This window comes from Lipophrys pholis, assembly GCF_963383615.2.
Source record: "Lipophrys pholis genome assembly, chromosome: 13".
Taxonomy (NCBI): domain Eukaryota; kingdom Metazoa; phylum Chordata; class Actinopteri; order Blenniiformes; family Blenniidae; genus Lipophrys; species Lipophrys pholis.
In genome coordinates, this window is record NC_137632.1 from 18327191 (window position 1) to 18349283 (window position 22093).

The window sequence follows — 22093 nt, forward strand, 5'->3', positions numbered from 1 at the left end:
GTTAGTCAAACAACCACACTCACTCAGTTTTGGGGCCATTTAGTGTTCCCAATTAACCTCACATCCCAGAGGAGACCCAAACACACACAGGGAGAACATGTAAAGTCCACACAGAAAGGCCCAGCGAGTATTTGAACCCAAGACATTCTTGCTGTGAGGCTAACCACCGTGCAGTCTCACAATGTCCAAATGTCTGAAATGTGCTATATAAATGAGGAGAGATTGAGTGGAGTGAAGTAGTGGTCACTGTGGACTAGGAGGACTCAGCAACACGTGTAGAGGAAGAATAAAATAAACTTCAGTGTGTTGTATAAACCACTTCAGCTTTTCTTCACCTGTTTTGCTTGCAAGCCGCATGATGGCGCCAAAGTCAAGGCGATCTTCAAAACAGGAGTTTTAATCGCTGTAAAAATTTTTTTAAAAAGTCCCCTTTCCCTCATACAACTGTCAGCACAACGTTTGACCTTTTGCTGTCTGTTTTGTGGTCAAGACTGCTGCATCAGCCACTTCCCAAATGAAAAGGCAATACTCACCAGCATGTTTTCACCAGAATGACTATACCAGCCATATTTTATAATAGTTGTGTTTGAAAACATCAGAAAATTAAAAAAAAAAAAAGAATGTCCCAGTGTTCATATATATTACACTCCTCACACATATCATATCAGGGGGGGAAAAAGATGAGTAAAGACTCTTCTTCAATGTGACTGGAGTCCCATGTCCCATTTCCCAACTATCACTAAAATACAGTCATATCGAACTACCCGTTTAAACAGTTAAAGGGTTAAGAAATGTGGACGTGCGGCTGAACAAAACCGAAGAACAGTGACATCAAGCCTCTTACTTGTCTCCTGGATGGAGGAAGTAAGATTTCGAAGGTAGATCTTTGGGTCTGACTCTAAACGGATGCGCGCCGACCTTGGCGTCTCCAGACGCGCAGCGGAGGATTTTGCGCACTGAAATCAAGTCGAGCTGAGGAGCGGGCTGCTGTCTGTCTCACTGCAGTCTTTGGCACTGGGATGCGGGCTCTCCTGGCTGTGTTTCTGCAGCGCACACCGACTATTTATTAATGATACTACTCGGGATAAATTAAGGGGGGAATATAGTCCTCAGTTTATTTCGGTTTGGCTGGATTTGAAACTTAGAGGAGTATCTTTTTCGGCCAACTGAGCAGCCGATTGTAGCCGTTTCATCTTATTTTTTAGAGCGGTCCAAGAGTACCAGCTGCTGGGGGAAATTCCCTCAACATCCCGACAGACGGAGACGTTTCTGGGAGGATTTTAGGACTCTTTGCACAAAGTGGATTGGACGAGGATGATTGCAGCCGCTTTACGGACGCGGTAAGAAAAAAAAAAAAGTTGTTGTTTCCTCAGAATGAGACCGAAATCAAATGGGGAGTTTTTCCTCCTGTGAAACATTGGTTAGTAATTATTTCCTTTATTTGTACTTTTCTCGCAGGTGATCACAGGAATGTTTCAGCGGCATGCGCGTCTTCTTCCCCTCTCCAAACCTTCCAGAGAGGATTTAATCGCCGCTCGTCGTGAATAAGTCGACAAGTCACCGAAGATGAGCGCTCTGCAAACCATCGTCTTATTTTGTCTCCTGCACCAGGTGAGGGGTCACACCATCACACCCAAAGCGGCAAATACAGAAGAACAACTCTTGTAATTGCCCCCCAAGAAACTTTAAAAGTAGGCAAAGTGTTTCCATGCTGTTGGGATTTTACCATAATATATTTTCAATGCAATTATTATTATTATGACGGAGCTGTAAACGAAATGATTGATCATCTCACAGTGCTGAAATAATGGTCATTTCTGATCAGATGCAAACGTATTTGTCCATCAAGGCACCTTATTCAGTGTAATAACTTGCAATCTATTTTAAAATAAAACCAATTAAAAAAAACAAAACAAACAAACACAATACTTTTGTGATTCATCGTATTTTTTGTTGTTGTATTACAATATTTCAGAAACCATAATATTAGAATTAAATTCAGCTTATTTTATTTATTCCTACAGATATGCTCGTTTTGCTGTAGACACAGCCCATTTATCATTTAATATGCATTACATCCATCAGTTCAATTACATCGTAACATATTATGGTCATTTCACTATTGGGACTTTTTTTTTTTCTTTCAATGAAACACTGAACAGTTTAATTGCTTATACAGCAACAATAATCATACAAACACACATCATGCCAAACTGGATTCTGATATAGACTAAATGTGGCTATGTTGATAAAGTCAATCTGTTATTTTGTTATCTATAAATTTCTACTTTGTGGATGTACTGCTTCCAAAAACAATCCCAGCCTTTAAATGTATATATACTGTATACTGTATAAATGTATATATTTTGAAAAACATATATATTCTACATAATAGAATTTTGTATAATGCTTTTGGAACAGAGAAAAAAAAGCTTCCGTTTTTTTTCTTTAGATATATCACATGTACATCCTTGGTTGGTGATCATAATAATTTACTTTGCCCCGTGGCACAAATGAGGTTTGACCTCTGGATTGAACCTCTGACATCTGTTAAGTGTCTTTGTTATTCTGAAATTGAGGCCAGTGTTTCGGAGTAAAAAAAAAAAAGAAAAAAAAAAAGACGAATGAGAATTACCAAAGCTTGTGCCAATCCTCCTTGATGACATGTACAATTCCAATGACCCTGCGAATCCACTGGATAATATTCAGTATTTCCCAGAGAGCGAGCGTGTTAAGCTCCCGAACATAATCTTTTTCTTATTTAGTTTTGTTTTCATTGCACGAAATACTCTTGAAGCAAAGGATCATGAGCTTTATGAAAATAAAATGGTCTTATTGCGCTTTTCTGCAGATATTATTCTCTGGTTGAATACAGCTTGGGTTTTTATCGGGATCATCCTTTGCTTTGCAGACTCTTGTCATGATCAGACCCGAACAGAAAATGCCACGTGATTGAAGAAGTTCTTCACATCTTCACATCCTCAAATGGGGCTTCTTAGAGATAGCCTTTGACTACAGAGCTGCTGCTGCAGCAGCAAAGTGCTGTCTGCTATGGCTGCTGTTGTAATCAGCCTTGTGCCTTTTGGGAGCTGTGCCTCCAGAGAGAGAGAGAGACAGACAGGCAGAATGTGTCTCTGGGGAGGATCTCTTTGTATGCTTCAGTTGCTTCCCTCCCAGCAGACTTACCACTGTCTGATTGGGGACGTATAGGCCTTATCAATATTACCTTCCCTTAGTTGGGTTAAAAAAATGCAAAATGGAGGAAGTGTGAATGAAAAAAAGAAAGAAAAAAAACGAACGGACACTGGAAGGATGTGTAAAGGTGACATACAAAGTGGCAAGGCCACATTGCAAGCGCGAGGCATCGTATAGTTTCAGTGGATGCACCTCAAACAGCTCAACCATCTGGATGCCTTTTGATATAAGATGTAACACATTAAGAGAGATTCTGTGCAAACTCGCCAAAAACAAGAAACCCGAGCAAAAACACACTTTTTCTCCTCTGGCTCCTTCAGCATGCACACACACACACACACACACACACACACACACACACACACACACACACACACGCACACACACACACACACACACACACACACACACACAAAAACACCCAGAACATGAATCAAGTGTTGAAAATGTAACCCCAGCCTCAGCATCTGTGCCATACCCCAGGGACAAATAAGAGGGTCAAAGCCATCCTGGGAGAATCCATTCTTCCTCATGACATCTGCTGCAGTTATCCTCGGTGCAACGACAGCAGAACAATGTAGATGAAGATGAAACATATTTGAGAGCCCACTTGCTCTCTTGCCGGCTCCCTCTGCCCCCTTCCCCAGATTGCGAAAAAGGGTAAAAGGGAGGGTAAAGTGGGTTTTTCCACTGAACTCGGGGTTTAGTGTGAAAAGATGTTGACAAAGTCTATTAACTCCTTTGTATCTCATTGCTGGGGTGAGAGCTCTCTGGTAATATTATGTCACCACAAAGCATCTATGCGGCCCACGTCGAGAGGATCAGTGGTGGTGTTAAACGTACAGCCATCTCCTGTGTTCTGAAAACACCTCTCGGGGTTGGACCGAGCAGGGAAGGAGCAGGCTTCCTGATAGAAGGGTGTGACGCGGTGAAGGGACTATAAGCTTAGCTGGTTCCCAGTAAGCCGCGCCGTCCTGCATCGCGCCACACTTGCAGTTCATCCCCGCAACTTTGATGTGCAGTGATTTGAGGGATTACAAGTCATTTCTCAAAGGGCTTAGCATTAATTTCCAACTATTATTTATTTATTTATAAGCACATGGTTGTTTGATAATTTATCTGTTCATCCATTAATGAAGAGAAAAATCCTCAAACAAGACAGGAATCAGAAAGTGAATTTGATTTAATTTCGGCGACTGGCATTGTTGTTAAACGCTGCCATATTTTTTTTCCTCCCTCTTTTTCCCTGTTTTGTGTGTTTTGTCTGCAGTAGAAGTAGCAGAGTGAGGCAGTGACGCTCCATTCAAAGTCAGAAAAGCGCTCTGGCAAGGACAACAGTTTTATCCCAGTCTTCATAACAAAACACAAATTCTACATAAATTCCCTCTCTGAGGACTCTTTAACCCTTTTCCCCTTCCCGATGCTCAATTAGGTTTGGTTTTATTATTTATTTGTTGTATATTTAAAGGCAACTAACACTGGGAAGTGTAATAAAATGTACAGTGGGGGGATTAGGAGCAGCTCTTTAATCTCACGCTTCTGATAATACTGCATGGGCTGATTGATTAGTTTTTCAGGAAGCTTATGTCAGAAAAACCTAATCCGTCTTTGGATTGTGCCAGCCTTGTAAGGTTTTCCGCGCTGCCACTTTATCATGGCGGCGAATTACAGAGCTGCTGGGCTGTGATAAGGTCCTCGTCTCTTTTACAGACCCCACCGCCCAACCCTCTTGCACCCCCCCTTTCCCTCTGGACAATAAAAAAAAAAAAAAAAATGTGTTTATATTCTTCACATCCCTGCTCTGCCTGGTCTTCACATCAACCTCTCCCAGGATTTGCCTTGTAAGAAAGAGTGGAAAAAAAGAAGGAGTGGAACTTAAGTCTTCAAAAACCCGCCAGAGAAATTGGGTGGAGCGAGAGGGTGAAGAATATGGGAGAAAATAGCAAGCAGGCCAGTGGAAACTGCTGTAGAAGTGATTAAACATGGATTGACGGAGTTAAAGGGGCCTTGTATGCACATGCACCCTTCCAGGAATCATTTTGGAGCTTACATGGTGCTGATGTGTATCTTTGCTCATATTGAGGTCACAATCTTTCCAGCCAGAAGGCTTGACTAGATAATCCCTCATAAACAATACTGTCTGTGGCATTTGCAGTCCTCAGCCTGTATGTTGTCTTAGACCTCTCGACGAAAAGGTTGTCGCCTCCGCGGGTGAAATCCTTCAAACCTCGCTCGCGGCCGCCACAGGTTGCGCCGTCCGTGTATCGAGCCAGGCAACCCATTCCGTTTTCCAATCATCAATCATAATTGTGTGTACTGGCAACAAATCCATGATAAAGGTCCTGAAATGAAAAGAAAGAAGCTCAGAATGATTGATAGCTGTGACACACGTGCCCTTTGCTTTGACAATAACCCTAATCTGGCGACTGGATGGTCCATTAAAGACTTAAGTCAGATAATTATGAACGACGTGATTATTTTCCCGATTGTCGCCGGTGTGACGTGGACTGTTTGTGCTGTGGCGGGGTGTGCAGCTCTCTGGGGGGGGGGACACTCACACCCACTCTGGTGGCATTGGTGCAGGAAACATTACAGTTAATATGATGTTGAGTTTCTTGATCTTGGTCCACAGCTATGAATTTTTATGGGCGATGTGCAGCCCGAGGCGGCGTTAGCTCGGGAGGCTCATAGCGTTGTCATTACCACGCTGCAATGTCAGAGACATCCAACACCCTCTGATGCACAGCCTCGCTGAGAGGACCATTATCTTTTTGCAGCAACAAAACAAAATGTGGCGATCGGTTCAAATGCAGCAAGTATTTTGATTCAAATCTCTTGTGGATGATGGAAGATTTTCATTTCTTTTTCCGCTTTTTATTCAGTCAAATATTTACATTTCGGAACTGGATGTTAGAGCCTGCAACCTGTAGTCTTGTGACTTGAGTAGGCAAAGTTTCTGCAGTATCGCCCACACACGGTGACGTACAGAGCTCCCCATTAACAGCCGGTTTGGTTTGTGGTGAAAGCAATCACACAACATGTCAGACCTCAGGAAAAAAAAATGATTGGCCTCCTTAATTAAAACTGCAGTGTGTCTCTGGAAGAAAACGGCAAAAATGTGACAGCTTCAGAATACTTACAATAAATCTGCTCACTGATTACTCTCAGTTTTGCGTTTTCTCCTGTGTCGCCAGGCTTTGAGGCCTTTCTTTTCAGCTTGTCATTTCCAGCCCTAACAAAGCACTGTCAGCTCCCCTCTGTCTTTGTATATTTCCTGTGAAGTACCTGTCTTCAGAGCTATTCAGAGAGAGAGAGAGGGAGAGAGAGGGGGGGGGGGGAGAGAGAGAGAGAGAGAGAGAGAGAGGGAGAGAAAGGGGGAGAAAAGGCAACACATTTCCAACTCTTGTTTCTTCTTCAAAGGCAGCCGTTTCAGTGAAATCAGCCGCGGCACAATCTGCTCGCCGAACAGAAACATTTGCTCTGTCAAACTTGGTGGACGTACATGTGGGCAAATCACACAAAAACATTTTTGAATGAAACCTCGGTATTCTTTGTAGCGCACATTTGTGGCGAAGAAAGTACTAAATTGCGGTTGTCACAGCAAAAAGCTTGCAGAGGAAAACATTCAGATTATGGCCCCCAGAGATGAAAGCAGCAAAACTTAAACCAGAAGCCTCAAGTATTAATGTAAGAATAATGTGCCATGCCTACACAAGTATTAGCCGAGGAGTTTTACAAGAACATTTATCATTGTTGTACAAAATATATGGTGTTAAAGTTTGGTCAAGAGAATGATAATTACACTGAGCCCAATGTGCTTTGTGGTATTATCCTGCTGAATCCCTGCTATCAGTCATATGGAAGTGTGCGGCAGGTGTCAGGAGCCGGCACAGGAGTTGGCGCTTTGACCATGTAAGGGGATTATGAAACTGATGATGCGTAGAAAGGTAACGCCTGCCTAAAAGTGAAGTGTTCAGGGCTTTGCTGCTGTCATACGTGGCAGCTGCCGAGATAACACCAGGATCCAGATTACCTGGAGGCTCTCGTCCCGGAGGCTCCGCTCACGCGCTGCCTCCTCTCTCCTGGTGGGATCTTTGTTAACACTTTGTGAATACCTGACATAATCGCTGCATTTAAATTTCCATCACCGAGTCATGCTAACTGGCATCACATTTGCACCTCCGAGGCCTCCTGCGGTTAAGTCAAATACGGTTGAGGCATTTTTATTATTGACTGTAATGCAACAATACAGTTAATTGATTTCTGTTGACAATAAATGGCTTCAATAAATACCTCACAATTTTCTTTCTTAATATTATTTTTGTTGTTGTTAGTTTCATCACAGGGAAAACACAGAGACAGTCAACCATGCTCGTCTGATACACCAATTACCATGTGCTTTTGGATTGTGGGGGGGAAAGTGGAGAACCCAGAAGTAAAACATGCACCTGCAGAGAGAACATGCAAACTCCACACATAAAGTCCCCCCCAAAATTGGAATCAATCTAAGGATATTTATGAATATTATTTGAGGTATAGTAGAAAAATCCAGACCTTTATAATCCTAGATTATAAAGGTCCCGGAGTCAGGTGTGAGGTTATTGTGTGTGGAGTTTGCATGTTCTCCCCACAGTCCAAAAACATGTGCTTGAGGTTATCAGGTGACTCTAAAATTCCCTGTAGATATTAATGTCAGTGTGTGTGCATGTGTGTGTGTGTGTGTGACTGTCTGTCTCTCTGCTTTTGCCCTGTGATGGACTGACTACCTGTCCAGGATGTAGCCGACCTTCCCTGATAGTCAGCTGGACTCGGCTCCAGGCCTCCTGCAGCTCCGACTTCATCAAGATGGATGGAATAAATAACCCAATTACACATATTTTTGGCAGTTATTAAATTCCCTTTTAACCATGTTCCGCTCATATTATTATATCAGTAGTCATTAAACATGCTGTTTCATACTTGAATAAATAGATAGATTAACTTTAATCTACGATTTAGGACCTAACTCCTGTTTGTTAATAATATTTAGATTTACTTTACTGCTATATGGTCGCTATTTGGACATTAGGTTGAATAGATCTTAAATTTATAGAGAGTAGTAATAGAAATATATCTGGATTATTTAGCATAAAGTTCAATTAACCATTTAAAAAATATATATTTTATTCATATATTCAATTTATATAATCTCACCTAATGCAGTGAATCTGCTACCTGGATGTAGATCACTGTTTGGTTTACACTTGGCACACACTGGTAACAAATGTCTTGTCAAATTTAAAATGCTTATCAATACAAAGCAGATTGCACATAATCTAATAGATGATTTATTGTCATTTTTAAAGTAAAATAAAATAATGAATTTCTTGCTGGTGCAAATGGTGTGACAGGAGTAAGTAAAGTATTCATATCAGTGAGGTTGAAGCTCACAGTGGTATTACTGGCAGCATGTTCAGTTTATTGAGGAACAGTGTGATTCATCCTCACCTCAGCGGGTTAGTTGTTTTAACTATTGGAATGCATTGTTACTACTGCAGCAGAGCTAGTTGTGTTCACTCTAATGTTTTGCTTCCCTGATGCAGAATATGTCCGTGTGAAGACTTGTGCAAACACCAGTACCAACAGAAGCGTCTCCGTGTCCCAAGGAAAGATGAGACGGGGCGTAGATTCAATCAGTGTCACTTCAGACGCAGTGAGGGAGAATGAAGCAGGAGCACAACAACACTGACACTATAAACATGACTAATGGCTCGCGTCACATGATTTATGCTCGGCACGGGATGGCTATGTTACATGCTATAATTTATGCTAATCATACTTTGTGAGCAGTCCCAAGTGACATCGTGAGCAGTCGGATAATATTTGACCAGAACATGTGTGGGCTCTCACTGTGGTTTAATCTACATTTAGCCCATTTAACCCATAGGCAACACGTTTGTTATGCAGTATTTGTGGAAGAGCATAATATCGCTCGTCTGAACAAGAAGTCATTATTCCCGAGCTCAAGTGGTCTGCATGTTTATAATTTCTTGAAGAGGAGAGTGGGCGAGTGTTAGAGGTGCTCTTGAGAGAGGCTCGTCATCCCCTTCTTCTCTTCAAGAGAGGTCAGAGGTCAAGGGCAGCATCAGATCAACAGCACTCGAGGTGGTAAAAATACAATGTCTCGTCGAAGCACACAATTAGACAATGAATACTTACTGATGTAAGCGTTTAACTTGACTGGCATGAATCTCATCATTTAGTATCAATTTTTGCGGGGAAATGTAAGCAATAGCTGTAATTCTTTGTAACAAATACTCTTCATGAATAAACTGATCCTACGTTTGCTTAAAACGACAGTTTTGCATTTAATTGTCAAAAATAATTCGTCTTTATTTTTCAAATACATGCGTAATGTCTGTAAGGGATTAAGCAGTTAGCAATTTCTGTGGTACTAGTGATGCACCATGCGGCTTGCTGCTGGTTCATGGAGTGGCTCCAGCTCTTAATTTCTATTAATTCTAATGATCCCTTGTGCATGTTAAATTTTAGGGTTTTAGTTACACCGCATTAAACACTGAACACACAAACAAGGGTTCACTTATTCTTTTTTTTTTTATGTGGCTGATGGCTGCATTTTTGAGGCACATCATAATTTAATATGCTCACAAGCCCCTTCATTAGGTACACTCGTACGATCTAATGGGACTCAGTAGAACAGCGCCGACATAAATTCGGCTTTTACAAAGGTGATATTGCTCAGTTTTGCATGCAATCTTGGGAGAGGATTTAATATAACAGTGTCCACATTGATTGTGATTAGTTTCCAATGTCCTGACCCTCTCCTGTTTCTGTGTTGCCTGACATATTAAAAAAAATTTTTTTTTACATACATTTTACATACATTTTCTACACGCATGCACGCACGCACACACACACACACATATCATTCTAGCTCAACACCATTGAAAATATAATCAAAATATAAATTTATGAGGTAGAATATATGCCAAAGTTATTGTATTGATTGCTTTAGTTTAGGTGAGTGTTCCTAATGTAATGGCTGGTGAGTGTATACCTGTTTATATGAGAACTAACAAGACACATAGCACTGGTTTCTAATTCACGTTGTTCATAATTGCATTAAACTCTGCAGTCACCAAGAAAGCTTCAGTTACATTGTCACAACCAGTAATTATGTGGTCCATAATAATATAATTTGTGGATTGACAAAGTTTTAATTTGTTATTATGTGGGTTTATTGGGAAACAAATACAAGTTGTCACAGCCCGATTTCAGCCTCTACGCCCCTCTTTTAGAGAGTGACTGACGTCTGTACTCTTGGGGTGTTAATCATAATCTCAAGTGTCACATGCATTGTGCCTTTTCTGGTAATTAAAATGTTTAGGTCACAGTTCTCGGTGCATATTCAACGCCAGGCAAGAAGTCCTATTTTAATGATTTAGTGTGTTTCCTTATGTCAAAGATAATGCAAAGTTTGTCGTCAACAGTTCTTTATTGAATAGTTTTAGGGAGTCACACAGCATTTAGAAATGCCGTGTCAATCATCCACCTCACCTCGGTATCTTGACAGCACCAACACACTTGTTACTTATTATGCTTCATGACAGCGGCGTGATGGTGTGATCCTCCGGCGGGTGTTTTGTAAGTAAGAGATAGACACGATGTGCTGTACAGATACAGGTCTGGTGCTGCTGCTGCTGGGATTATAGAAATGAAGACCTCAGCAACATTTTTTTTTTTTTTTTTGGAGTGCGTCATAACCTCTCCTCTCACTATGAGAGCACTTGTACATGTGGACTCTCAGAGAGAAGAGCAGCTCTCAGGGACCTTGGAGGCCAAACTGCATTTTATATACTTTACATTACCTATGATAGTGTAATGAGAACTGAAAATCGCCAAACCTTCACTTCATAGTCATAATAAGCTGTTTCATTAATTAGTAGCGTCTCGTGAAATTCGCTGTGAAACTGTACAGCGCATAGATGACCAATTAAAACACAAAATCAACGAGATCCATAACATCTTGAGCATGGGGAGTTTTAATACTGGAGGCTGTTGTTTGTCTCGCTCTCACAGAGGTCAGATGTTAATGGCCTTAAAGATGATACTGGAGGGTGGTAGATATGCTACATGCACAGGCACACACACTAACCCGTAGCCCTCTGTGATTGGTGTGGCGCCCCCGGTGTGGACTTGCTGTTGCGATCCACCACAGCGCTGAAGCACCTGCCATGTGTTTCCCTGGATGGCCTCTGATTAAAAGTGATGGCTCTGGAGCGTGAGGCTGTTCCAGCGATCAGAGCGCCAATCTATTCTTCAGCAGGATGTGTAGACTCTCGCTCTGGACTGGCTTGGTGCCTCCGGGGCCTGCTCTTTAGAACCGGCTCCAGGTGTGAATCATTACAAATGATATGCCCTGTAACATCAGGAGGAGGACGGCTAAGGGAGGATGCTGGGTAAAGGATCGCAGGCTGAGAATGGGTTTTAATGTGAGCATAGCCACATGTCACGGTGGATACTTGAAAGTGTACGCTGCAGTCAATCCAGTGCTGTAGCACTGCTGTAGTGCAAAGCCAGAGCAGCTCTGGCTGAGCGGCGCTAATATGACAGGTGTTGTGTTGAGAGGCTGATGGGAAAGTATCGCAAAAGGAGGGGGTGAAGGCGGTGTAATTTTCGCGGGGTGTCCAGATTTTTACTACGTAGAAGCGCATCAAGTTAATGAAGCTTCAGACACAGAAAATTAGCAGAGAAATGAATTGCACCACCAAAGTGAGGTCAATTTGCACAGATAAATCCATGAAGAACAGTGGAGTGCATCATTGGAACTGCTCTGCTTGCACTGATGAGCAGGTTAATTGCCCATTTTGTTTATTGTGAGAAAGATGCCTGAAACCAATTTTCCCCAGACGCATATCTCAGCCTTATGTGCTGGAAAGGGGAAAATAAATAAATAAATGAGCTACAGAAAACTCCAGACAAGATTATTTTAGCTCCCTGAAAAAGGAAACTTGGAAATAAAGATTATGCAGATGCATCATCCTCTTTGCGTCACAAAAAAAGAAGATACAAAAAAAGAGAGAAAAGCAGATTTGAGATCACGGATAGAGGTCGTACTGACAACTGTGCCAGGTTGAGAGAGCTTAGCGTGGTCGCCATCGAAACGGCGTCCGAGCCTCGCCCGCGGCACAGAACCCATCAGATTCAAGCACAATTCTCGCCACAAATACGTTTCAACGGCTCCTCTTCAGATGATCCAGAAGCCAGATGTCACTGGCTTCTTAATAACTTTCTAGAGGCTAGTTCTGGTCACTCTGGCAATTGCCTTTATGTCAGGCTTCTAAAAGATATGTCTACCCACGGGACAAGCAGGCGGCCAGCTCTATAATGCTCATTACAGATGAATGTGGAGGTTGATTCATCCTGACTCGCTGTGTGGCTTCTGCTCGGGCTACTGTCAGTATTTAAGTTGCTTGTATTGATTGGCACAACATTAAATCACACAGCTTTTATCTTTGAACCATATAAGTGACTTGTATGTATGTTTCATTCATCTTTAATAGAATGATCCTTCATGTTCACTAAAAAGCAATAAAAACATTAGGGGGTGAAGAATACACCCAGTACATTTTAAAATGTTCAAGACAAATTATAATGTTAGTTGTCATTTTAGAAATCACAGATTTTTATTTCTTTTGAAGCAGATTGTGAGATGATAATAAATGCAAGAGACCCTTTCATAGTGCCAATATTTGGCACTATGAAAGAGCTGGAAAGGAGTTTTTCTCAGCTGAGAATGCACTTTTAAAACACCTCAAATAATGTGACAAATAGATCTAGTACAATAATTGCTTGTGAAGTAAGATAAAAGGCCGGAGATGCATAAGTAATTCAGCCATCTCTGAAAGGGAGCATCAACATGTATTTTTCTCCTCTGATTTGAAAGGAAAGTTTCTGCCGTAAATAAACTGTACTTGTGCAGTTTAGACAAGGATTTCCTTTTTCTTTTATGCTTGCATAATGTATACATTTGTAATATCCTGTTTACTAGGATGTATAAAGCTGTTTCTGATAAGTGCATCACACAACGATGGTCTTGGATGAATTTCTTTGTGAAAACGACAGTGTAGATACACGGCTGTAAGATGTGTCACCACATGATAACATTGCAATTCTCAAATAACATTTGTCAGGCATTTGTCAATTGTAATTCAGTGTAAACCTTTATTGGTCAAGGTTTATCCATCATCATGCTTTTTAAATCATTTTTTGTCGTCCACTAGTAAACATATTCACTTGAACAAGACAGTCGATTTAAAATTTTAAACATCTTCAAAGGTATTTTACTGAATAAAACATTTAATATCTTTTTACCGGGGTTTTATAAGTGTGGAAAATCGTTCATATTTAGATTTTGATTAAATTATGTTGTCAGTAATAAGCCTGCTGGATTTTAACTCGATAACAAGTGGAAAACATATAAAGTTTATGTTTTCTTTGCAAATATTCATAATGGTATAATACCATATAGTGGCAGATAACATTACATTTTCGAACACTTTAAAACCCTGTAAAGTGTTCAAAAAGGTAATGTTTTCTTTGTTTTTATAATTTTTGAACAGTTTAAACCCTGTAAAGGTCAATAAAAATGTTTTTATAAAATATTTCTACGATATAGAGTTGGTGAAAAATATTTCTTGACCCTATTACTGTGGTCCGCACAAATAAACTTGGTTGCCAAATTATGAAACTGACCAAAATCAAACATATTTCACATTATTTGGCCGCACGGTGGTGCAGTGGTTAGTGCTCTTGCCTCACAACATAAAAGTTGTGGGTACTCCGGGTACACCCGGGAACTCCGGGTACTCCGGGTACTCTGGTTTCCCCCACAGTCCAAAAAACAAAACATGGACTGGGGGTCCCGGAGCAAGACCCTTGCCCCCTCTAGCTCTCGAGGACACACTTGTAAAAGAGATTTTCAATCTCAATGTGGTTCTACTGGCTAAATAAAAGGCTAAATTATGGCTTCAGATATTCTCTAGGTAAATTTCTCACTCGATGTACGTCAAGGTTTGTCTATACTCTACTGAGCACTGGTGTTCTATCATGTAATTTGTTAATTTCACATTTGAAAATGGATACTTTGTCTGATGCATCTGTTTCTTTTATATTTTCTTAAAGCTAAATTGTCATGCACTCTCATATTATTACAAACTCCACAAACCGTACACAAGCATCACATGTCGTATTGTTGTCACGCTGCAAGAAACAGGAAGAAAAGAAAGTGGTGTCCTATATGCTCACTTGTCTGATAAAGACATGAACAAGAATAAACGAGTACTCATCAGCCTCAGAGAGAACCTTGATTATGTATTCACTTTCTTTCTTTGTCTATACTTCAGAACAGGTATAAAATCTGTAAACAGTGTCGTTTCGTCAAAAATATTCACAGCGGAAACAAAAATGTCAGTAATGTAAATATCTCGTATTTGAACCGAAAACTTCAGTGATCCTCGTCTGAGACTATGGAGGTGTAAATTACAGTTATCACACTGCCAGTCAATTAGATGATAATTCATGAGGTTTCTTATAAACTCTGAGTATAAAATTGTGTGTCGCTAATTAAGGGCCTTTATGTGGTCTTATGTATGAGAGGTAACAATGAATATCAACTGGAAATGGCTCAACCAGCAGCAAATGAAGAGCTGCAGTCTTTGGAGGAATTCTTTCAACATGGACGTCTATCGAAATGAGTGAAGCGAACTTTTTTATGTTGACTGCCGCATCGCTAAGCGCGTAGTGGGCATGTGACAGTGTTTTACTGCGGTGAGTGAGTGTAGTATCTCTGCTGGTGGAGTGGCGGGTTCATGCACCTCTCTGTGCTTTCATGTCGGACGTACAGGAAAAGGAAGAAACCCCAAGCGCCTCGACAGGCATCTGCAACGTTTGCCACTCAGTCACTCGGTGCCTCGTGCTGTTGAAATGAGGTCTGCTGTTTTCAGCTCCATAAGTCTGCAGTTATTATCATAATAATGTCTTGTTTCAAGTTGCCCTGAAATGCCTCTAGCACGGAAGCACCGATTAAGAAATCTTAATTAAGCTTTTGTAGATTCTCCTTCATCAGACCTTGCCTGTTTTTTTTGTTTTTTTCCTTTTTCTTCCTTTGCATGAGAAAACTCGGATTCCTTTAGTCTGCTTTTAAGAGACACCACTTCAGCCTAAATGAACAAGGTGTACTGGTGTGTGCATTGGAGAGAAGGAGAGAGAGAGAGAAAGAGAGAAACCAAAGCCTATGTGTCAGTGCGAGCTTTCAAGTTCCCAATGCTTCATCTCTCTCGGGGCGTTTAAGTATTGGATATCCCTCTGCTGATCCCCTTGTTGTCACAGCAATTTCCCCAGTTGCTCATCATACTTAAACTCCTCTCTCATTTCCATTATAATCACCCCATACAAAGCTCACCTGAGATTTGCCCTGAAAGACAATTTGGTTTCACCTCTGAAGCGGCGCAGCACGACAGCCAATGTGTAACGGATATAACAGTTTGAGTTGGCGGGAAGACGGGTGCCACGCCGTCCTTGTTCGCAGTGGTTTGAAGTGTTCCTGTAGGGAGCCCGCGGATTTTCTGCTCGGCGTCGGCTGCTATTGCGACGTTAGAGAGGAGTCGAATCAAATTAACAGCTGAGCTCACAAGAGGCATTGCTAAGTGGCAGAATCGCAGGGGAATAATGCCACTGGAATTGGTTGATTAAATGACTGTGGATGTGATGAACTGCGCAGAGGGACATTATTACAGTGTTGCCTCATTCATCCATGTTTACAAGCAGCAACTGTCTTAATTAAGCATTGTGAGGGCTGATAAATGGCTCAGGCTCGCTGTCCGTGGGAGACACATTGATTTCGCATTAGATTTCCAGATAGACGAGCTATTACATTCCGCTTTGGACATTAAGGTGTTACCAAGGTCCGGTACATGAGCAGCAGAGGCAATAAAAGCTGTATTTATAAGGCGCATGGTTGCATCACATAATATGGATGTAACGTGAGGTCTGTGAGTGCAGGACTGTGACAAAACAAATTGTGACAGACAGACCTAGTTTGTTTGCTTTGTACACATGTGCTTCAGAAAAGGCTTACAGCAAAATTATAATTAGTCTCGTAGTGCGCTGCATCTCGGTGAGAATTCAAACAGCCGCTGTACTCTCAACATCTGCTTCTCTCAGTGATCCCTACAACCGGGCCTGAGGAAAGCCGGCACTACTAATTACTAATAAAACTAGCTCAGCTTATTGCTGTGAATTATTAGTGCTTTATCTGAAGTGGACCAGGAATCACTCCTTAAGCTAAACGGCTTTGAGGTACAAGCAGGGATCACAGTTCATTGCTACTGCTGGATTAACATTTAACACTTTGCTAAAAAACCAAAAACAAATAAAAACAAAAACAAAAAACCCCTAAAACAACAAAATGTTTTTATTGTTTTGCAACATTGCAAGCAAAAGTTTAAACACTGAACATGTGAGCGATGGAGTCCAGTTATTGTGTCATAATCTGCACTTTGGACCACAATCCTTAACCTTCACCTGCCAGTGTCCAGATGGAAGCTCATTGCGTGAAACGTAACAACAAAACTATGTAAAGTTGATAAGCACATTCACTCATTTTAAATAATTCCTCCAACTCTTCCTCTTTGGTCCTAACCGCCTTGGCAATGTTATTCAAACTGAGACCTTTCATCATCCTCATCATCCTCAGCCTCCAAATGCACAAAGAAACGTCTATTAACTTTATATGAAAAAGCTTTAGCCGGGTGAAAATGCTTTGCAACTTGCTGTAAGGTAATTTTTACTGTCATAGTTTGAGTCCACATGTTCTGACCCCGAGAAAAGGGAAATTCATATTGAAATGAAAAAAAAAAATTTAAATTTGCTTTACTTCAAGCTTTACATACTACTTAAGTCCAGCTCTTTGTACAAGTTGATTTAAAGCTTTTTTTGTGCTGATCTAAACACCAGCCGTTGAGATTTGAAAGAAAACTTCATTGGCTTAAGTTAAGCCTTTTAAATGATCCAATTATTGGATCATTGTATTTATTTGTCAGAAAAACCTTTAGAATGCCTCATCCTGAATAAGCATAAATGAGAAGGGGCTGACAATAGGTCACAGGCCAAGAGAAGTGTTTTCACTGAATTTCATGCTGATCCAACAAATACACTTAGGAAACAGGCAACACTGAGCCAAATGACACCGCAGTGGTTCTGGTTGTGGCGATATCCTCCACTGACCAGCAAATGGGCTGCAGATGTGGGTGATTCCAGCTGGAAAGAGGCGTGGCTGACCTGGAAACCAAGAGAGGCGTCTCTCTTCCAAGAAAAGGCCCTGCTGAAGCCAAGTAACAAGGATTATTGCCTGTCTTGGCCAAAACTTCTTATTTCACCTTTTCTTCTTCTTTTTTTAGACAAAACCCCCTTTTTTATTTGCTCATTATTTATTTCTGAAGGACTCCCGTCCCCACGAGAGTGGTGTCAACCTGTGTTACAATATCGATGTTCATTAGGCAGGAGGGGCCGCATCTCAGCTCACTTTCAGTGAAAAATATGTGACTTTGATAATGGCTGATTAAGTGAAGCAGATCCTCACACCGTACCACAAATTATATTGACAATATTAGGACATCCTCATTAGAAACATTTACTGGTTTTTGGTAAACACTCTGATCCAGCTCAGCTCCCCTAAATGCAAATCCCCTTCATCCATATTTCTTTATCCACGGTACCAGTCCATCATAGAGGGACAGACAAGCACATATACTCACATTCACATCGACAGAAAATTTAAATAAATGAGCCTCTAAATTATATTCAAACATCGTTTCTTGGACTGTGAGAGGAAACTGGAATACCTAGATAAAGGATGATAATGCTCCACAGAAAGACCCCCAAGCAAAGACTCAGACTGGGATTATTCCTGTCAACAGGGTAGAGTGCTAACCACTACTCCACTGTGCCACTGAGATGGAAATCCCTCGTATAGCCACATTAACATAAACCGAACAACCTTGTAGCTTAGCTAAATGTAAAACTCAAAACTTAAGGCCAGCTGGCATTCATTGAAAGTAACTTTCTCTTTCTGGGATTCCAGGTTATATTTGCCAGAGCCAAATATTTCCCATTCTCTCAGATTATCTCCAATCTTAAGGCTAAGCTAAACTTCAACATTTAGTTTGTTTTATTGTCTAGTTTGTGAGGAACCCGCATTGCATTCTTTATGATCTCCGTATAAACTTCTATTAGAAATGTATTAGGAATATCTGTATTTGTGTTCCAAGCTGTTTTTGTAATTAGTGAATAATTATGCTGAGCACCACACGTTAGATTCAGTGTCTGGTAAACATGTCGTCTAATGATGAATGCCTCAATCAAGGTTCCAAACTCCACTTTACAGTAGCACTTTTCTTTTGCTTGAATTACTTTTATAAAAGCACAAATAGTTTGAGTCAAGTGTGACTTTTCCTTTTTGTTTTTATTTTCATTTTGTGCTGAGAAATCAAGGAAACAGCTTTCTTGCTTTGTGTTTCCAATAGAAAGTCATATTTTCACAGACGGAGCTCTTCTTCAGTAGCCTGATTGAAGTACTCTGTGTAAAGCTTTAGTTTACCAAACAAGACTTTCTTTTATTCCCAGGGGTGCTTTTGCTCCACTTCAGTGTTTGCTAAAGTAAATCTTAACTTCTCTGCTAAGTGGTGGCTTCATGCTCATTTATAGATTTTTTTTTTTTTTTTTTTTTTTTTTTCACCTTTAGTGCTGAAGTGCTGTTCTTTATCTTAAGTGCCGAGCTGCCGATGTGGCAGCTTTACAACGCAGTGATGAGAAACACGTTGTCAGTTAGTGCGTATGCTGCTGTGATGTGTTGTATTTAATGACATTTTCCAGAGGCACTAGAGGAACTAATGTCCATGAAAGGATCACTGCGAAATGTGTATGTGACTTTTGCACGAGCATTTTTTCTTTTTTTTTTAACACTGTTTCTCTGTCCATCTGTGCTCTGCTGTCTATAAAGGTCACATGCAGGAAAGTGCACGGAGGAGCCACGGAGCTCATCGAGTGGAGGGACAGCGATAATGAACAGAAGACATCTCCCACGGGTGCCAGTCCTCGGATCCTCAACCCCCTGCGTTTGTTTGCCAGGGGCTCCCCCGAGTTCAAGAGCAACATGAGGGAGATGACATATTTACAAAACATGGAGGACTTCTGGGACTGGTTATCTAACCAGACAGATGCTCAGGATGCACAGGCCAGAACTAAACGCAGGCCCATCGTCAAGACTGGCAAGTTCAAAAAGATGTTTGGGTGGGGGGACTTCCACTCCAACATCAAGACCGTCAAGCTCAACCTGCTGATCACGGGGAAGATTGTGGACCACGGGAACGGCACGTTCAGCGTCTACTTCCGCCACAACTCCACCGGCCTGGGTAACGTGTCGGTCAGCCTGGTGCCGCCCTCCAAGGTGGTGGAGTTTGAGATCGCCCAGCAGTCCACACTGGAGACCAAAGACACCAAGTCATTCAACTGTCGCATCGAGTACGAGAAGACGGACCGCAACAAGAAGACTGCGCTGTGCAGCTTCGACCCGTCCAAGGTGTGTTACCAGGAGCAGACGCAGAGCCACGTCTCATGGCTCTGCTCGAAACCCTTCAAAGTCATATGCATCTATATAGCCTTTTACAGCGTAGACTATAAACTGGTGCAGAAGGTGTGCCCCGACTACAACTACCACAGCGACACACCTTACTCCTCTACAGGATGACCTGGCTGTTGTTAGTATGCATCAGCCTTTTGTTTTGTCTTCAAACAATGTAAATGTCAAGCTCTAAATTCCTCATCCTGAAACACTTAGATACCTGAAAGTGTGAAACAGTGGAGGCATTTAGTAAAACTTTTGTATATACTACGCAAGTATACGGCTTCAGAACTTCTGGTAGTTAGGTGTCCAGGGACTGGGTTTTGGGGGTTGACTTGGGACTCGGAGGTAGTAAATCCTCCCCCATCGCAACAGCACATGTTCTCTGTAAACCACTGATATAATTAGTATGTCATCCAGATGTTTGCTTCAAGGGAAGACCGTTACCGTAGGCAAAGGAGCCTTCCCGGTCGGAAGTGCATTGCCGGCTTCTGCCAGCGGTGCGTCGACACCTTCAGCCATTTTCCTCACCTCGTTTAAAACCGTTGTGGAGTGAAGTACGACACGATGCTGAACTATTTTAATCCTCACAATAGGTTTTTGTTGGAGGAGCTCTTCACATGAGCGTAAAATGAAAGATTTCCTTACATTTCCTTCTACATCTTTCTAATTAGTCAAAATGATCTATTCATTGAATTGAATTGGCGCTAACATCCATTTGTACCAGATACTATAACACAGACAGAGCAGTGTCGAGTATTTCATATTAGCCTGATCAATTTTTTATTTTTTTTTTCCACAAAGCATGAGATAATTCATGCGGCCCTGCACCCTTTCTTCTTATCTCTTCAGTAGGGACTCCAATCAAGTGAATTGATTTATTCAGTCTATTCTAAAGTGCCCATGATTAAGGAAATCAATCCAACAAATCTGATACAAAAAAACAGACCTGAGAGCGTGAGATTACATGTGCGTGTATCCATATGTCACGTGGCCGCTGCCTTGTTTGCTCCTTAAAATGCGCTGGTCTTTCTGCTACAGTCATCATAAGGCATGTGTGCTTTAAACTAGTCTGAAATCCAACATCTGTGTTTGCAGGATGCACTTTGAGGCATCAGGCTGCCGAGCGAGGCCCCGCAGTGGATTAATGTGTCAGGAGAGAGAGGGAGGGGGAAGCAATAATTGCAGGACAGGTGGATTTAGTGAGTCTGGCAGACAATTATCAGCACTTTGTCATGGTCCTGCCACCAGCCCTGACATTACCTGTCTTTAATAGGCTTTAATTAGCCTGGGAAATTTCATTTACCAAGAGAGGAGACCCTGAAATAAAAAAAGAAAAAAAGCCAAAAGTACAGAATCCGTCTGCGGTTTTAATGAGAAGTGGGACTAAATTTGAAATATGAGACATTTCCCAGTTGTACAGCAGGCTTAAGCTGGCTGACTTTTTGGTGTAAAAGTGGATAACATCCAGCCTCGCAGCACATGTGTGTTTGGACTTTGCAACCTGTGAAACACATTTTTAAAAGGCTTTGATTGAAAACCATCTACAGATTTAAATGCTGAAGGCAGCTTGTGTTGTTTGCTCGCCGACGGGGGACTTTAGGCGAAGGCTCGCGCTACTGACACTCATTTCTGTCACCCCTTCTTTTGTCCCATGTAGCTCACCTCTTTCTCCATTTGCTGTAAATGATCCTGTCACCTCATACAGGAGGTGAGGTGTACGATAAGAAACTGAATCAGAGTTGATCTATGTTGATGTTTTAGTTTTGCTCCTTTGTGCAAATGCTGTGTATTAATGTGTAACTCGGAAAACTAAACGTGTTTGATTATGGCTTCAGAGTAAATGATGTCAATTTATTCTCTTTTTTTCCCCCCCCTACAGAAATATATCAACAAGTATACTGTTCCTAATTTTTTGGGTGTTTGTTAAGAAATAACATGTAGATAAATGTCAGATTTATTGCTTATTGTTATAGATTGCTTTGATTTCCATTTTTGTATTTGCAGAATTGTACCTATTTTTGATTTCCTGCTTGCGTAAATCCTGTTTCAACAATTTCCCTTGTAAAATAGAAAAATATGAGCACTTCTGTGTGTATAGTGTAATTACAAATGTTCATTTTTGAATATTTGATTTCATAGAGAGTTCCTTTTGTTAAAATGTAACTGTAAAGATCAGTTTAGGTTTCTATGGCATTAAACCTGATTTGAACTTGG

General features: G+C 41.2%; 1 protein-coding gene across 1 annotated transcript; it reads left to right on the forward strand.

The window, feature by feature from the left end:
* The first annotated feature begins 661 nt into the window (after positions 1-661).
* On the forward strand, positions 662-22093 carry nxph2a (neurexophilin 2a). The gene is made up of 3 exons (XM_080477873.1): positions 662-1340; positions 1459-1611; positions 19256-22093. Exons 2-3 carry the CDS (start codon positions 1567-1569, stop codon positions 20000-20002), a joined length of 792 nt encoding a protein of 263 aa, XP_080333999.1. The 5' UTR covers positions 662-1340; positions 1459-1566; the 3' UTR covers positions 20003-22093.

Coding starts and splice junctions, on each gene's coding strand:
- nxph2a (XM_080477873.1), top strand. CDS start 1,567: ATGAGCGCTCTGCAAACCATCGTCTTATTTTGTCTCCTGCACCAG. Junction 1,612..19,255: donor TATTTTGTCTCCTGCACCAG/GTGAGGGGTCAC, acceptor CTGTCTATAAAG/GTCACATGCAGGAAAGTGCA.